General features: G+C 42.6%; 1 protein-coding gene across 1 annotated transcript; it reads left to right on the plus strand.

The window, feature by feature from the left end:
- The first annotated feature begins 1,919 nt into the window (after window positions 1–1,919).
- On the plus strand, window positions 1,920–2,889 carry LOC119301656 (low molecular mass early light-inducible protein HV90, chloroplastic-like). The gene is made up of 2 exons (XM_037578651.1): window positions 1,920–2,180; window positions 2,415–2,889. Exons 1-2 carry the CDS (start codon window positions 2,016–2,018, stop codon window positions 2,766–2,768), a joined length of 519 nt encoding a protein of 172 aa, XP_037434548.1. The 5' UTR covers window positions 1,920–2,015; the 3' UTR covers window positions 2,769–2,889.
- The last annotated feature ends 226 nt before the right edge of the window (window positions 2,890–3,115 follow it).

The raw sequence follows: 3,115 nt of genomic DNA on the forward strand, positions 1-3,115 counted from the left end.
TTTATAGGAAGATTCAGACGAGTTATATGAGAGCCCATAGAGCAAATATATGACCCAAGAGGACGAATATGAAACTCTAAAGGAAGAAGAAAAGTATGCCAACCCCGAGGAAAGGTAGAAGGACAAATATGGGACTTTAGAGGAAAACTTGGAGGACGAATACGATAGCCCATCGAAAGATTCCATCATAAAAGCAATGTTTGATTGAGCACCGAGGAACAAAAGAATTTAGTCTAAGGTGCAAAAACAATTTGACCTTTTTCTATTCGTTCTTCAAGAACTGTATATCTGGGCAAGATCTTCATTCCCAAAGTTACTTGACAATTGACAATAGTATAATTGGAGTGGATACACAACCTAGAACAAAAATACGAGAAGTCTACTAGGTAGACTGGTCCGAGTGAAGAGAAAAGAAAGCCATACGAAACTCATAGTATTTTATGGAAATATTCATATTCTTGAGGAGATAGATAAAATATTAGGTGGTTGTTTGATACCTCTAGAAAGACAAAAAAATAGATTCAAAGGAATCGAAAGAAGAGAAAAAAAATCGGTCAACATTCAACAGGAAAAAAAATCAGGAGCAAGGAAAATTATTTTGTTTCTGTTTTCCCTACAACCGCATATGATATGGATGAAGGAAGAAATTTAGCAACACTTTTCCCGCATGATCTTTTGCAAGAAGAACATAAGCCCCAAGTTTGCGAATATCCAATTCTGAGCCCGGACTCATTTGCACCCGGTTAAGAAATAATTCATAAAAAATTCAAAAAAATCCAATTTTTTTGTGCATGGTAGATAATTTGGTGCGTGAGGTGCGCTCCAAATTTCAGAGCATTTCGACATTTGAGTAGCTCTCAGCAAAAAAGATAAATTGGGTCAGAACAGTATACAAACAGTACACTATTTAGCAGACCCTAAATTTGTCTTTTTTGTCGAGAGCTACTCCGAAAAATTGGACCGGACATCATGCACATCATGAATTTTTCTAGTATTTTTTGATTTTTTTTATTCAGCGCAGGTGCAGATGCTCCTGGGAGCCAAAACGCCTCACTCCCAAGTTTGACTTGTCAATTTTACTTCTCATGCTAATAGCAAGTTAACTCTAAGAATTCTGCCAATATCAGTCCCTTTATTCCAAGGCGGAGAGTGAATCACTTAGCCAACATGAAGAAGCTATTAGCACCTTACTGAATCAAAATAAAGAATACCAATCTTTGATGATTTTTTTGGCATCAAACTGCGCTCGAATTGGTTTATTCAAAAATCAAAAACATCCAAATGTGATAAAAGAATCTAATCCTAGAATTCCTATTCGAGAAAATTTTGGGCCTTTACCTAGTATATCTGATTTTTGTTCACCTTACTATTTACTATTGCCTAATCAGATACTGTAGAAATAAATGGTTCCTTGACAATTTTAATCAAACCTTCCAGGTACTTCAACGACTTGTATGCACTTTGATAGATGAAAATAAAAGGATTTCTAATTTATTTTTTTGCGAGGAAAGGATTTCTATTTCGGTAGTAAAGTAACGTTGGATTCATTTCTTTTGAATTGTCAATTTGTCTGAATCTCAATAGTAACATAATCATGTTTCACCGTGTCTTCAAAGTGTTTTTTGATTAGTTCACGTGGGTAAGTCCCCGCCCCGAAAAAAAAAAGGATTGACGTGAGAAAGTTTATACAGGGGGGAAATAATGACAGAAGCTACTGGCCCGTGTTTGACAGGAAGCCCTCCGGCCAATGCACGGTGGCCTCCACGTCCGCGTGCTCTCCACGTAGAGGGTAAATTCACGGCCGAGAGCCGCTCGCGACGTGGGCACCGTCGCGGCCACCACGCCCAGCTCGTCACGGGTTGGCTCTCGTGGAGCACGGCCTATAAATTGCGCCCACTCGCTCCGAACAATACACCAACACACACTCAGCGACACAACAAACAGCAACTAGCAATCATCTAGCCGGTTCATCGCTTGTTGCAGCATCTCCTTCGTGCACCTTACACGGCTGTCTAATGGCAACCATGATGACCATGAGTTCCTTCGTCGGTGCCGCCGTCCTGCCGCGAGGCTCGGCTGGTGGCTTAGGCGCCCGGTCTCTGCCAGCGCAGGACCGACGTGCCCTCGTCGTCAGGGCACAAACCGAGGGCCCGAGTGCACCACCGCCAAACAAACCCAAGGTGCATGCCATATACTCCCTTCGTTTCTAAATATAAATTTTTTAAGACATTTCAAATAAACTACAACATACGGATGTATATAGACATATTTTAGAGCGTAATTTACTCATTTTGCTTTGTATGTAATTACTTGTTGGAAGAAGACTTATATTTAAAAACAGAGGGAGTAGGCAGCATGGTGTCGTAGCTAATCTCAGTCCAGTGGCACGTTTCTGATATTTGTTCTTGACACAGGCGAGCACCTCGATCTGGGACGCGATGGCCTTCAGCGGCCCTGCGCCAGAGCGCATCAACGGGCGGCTAGCCATGGTGGGCTTCATGACGGCGCTCGCGGTGGAGGCAGGCCGAGGCGATGGGCTCCTCTCGCAGCTTGGCAGTGGCACTGGGCAGGCGTGGTTCGCCTACACCGTGGCGGTGCTGTTCATGGCGTCGTTGGTTCCGTTGCTCCAGGGTGAGAGCGCCGAGAGCAGAGCCGGCGCCATCATGAACGCCAACGCGGAGCTCTGGAACGGACGCTTCGCCATGCTTGGCCTCGTCGCTCTGGCGGCCACCGAGATCATCACCGGCGCGCCCTTCATCAACGTGTAGAATAAACTAGCATTGTTGTCCACCGGATAACACAACCTGGACTTACCTAGTAGGGCATGTATTCTTTGTAAGTATATATAGTACTTGCTAATTAAAGAAGATTCATCTTTCTTTTTTCTCACTCCATGTATGTTTGAGATGAATTCCTCTTTCTACCACGTTTATTACATTTGAAATTTTATCACAAATAACATGTTAAGACATGTAGTTTTACAATTCGGACATGGAAAATACTTCCTAAGCGTTCTAAAACATCTTATATTACTAGTTTATAAGAGGGAGTACAGATTAAAGCAAAGTTGCACATCTCTAACTTGTACTTGCACCTATACTGAGCAACATAAGAT

Source organism: Triticum dicoccoides, chromosome 5A (assembly GCF_002162155.2).
Source record: "Triticum dicoccoides isolate Atlit2015 ecotype Zavitan chromosome 5A, WEW_v2.0, whole genome shotgun sequence".
In the NCBI taxonomy this organism is placed as follows: Eukaryota; Viridiplantae; Streptophyta; class Magnoliopsida; order Poales; family Poaceae; genus Triticum; species Triticum dicoccoides.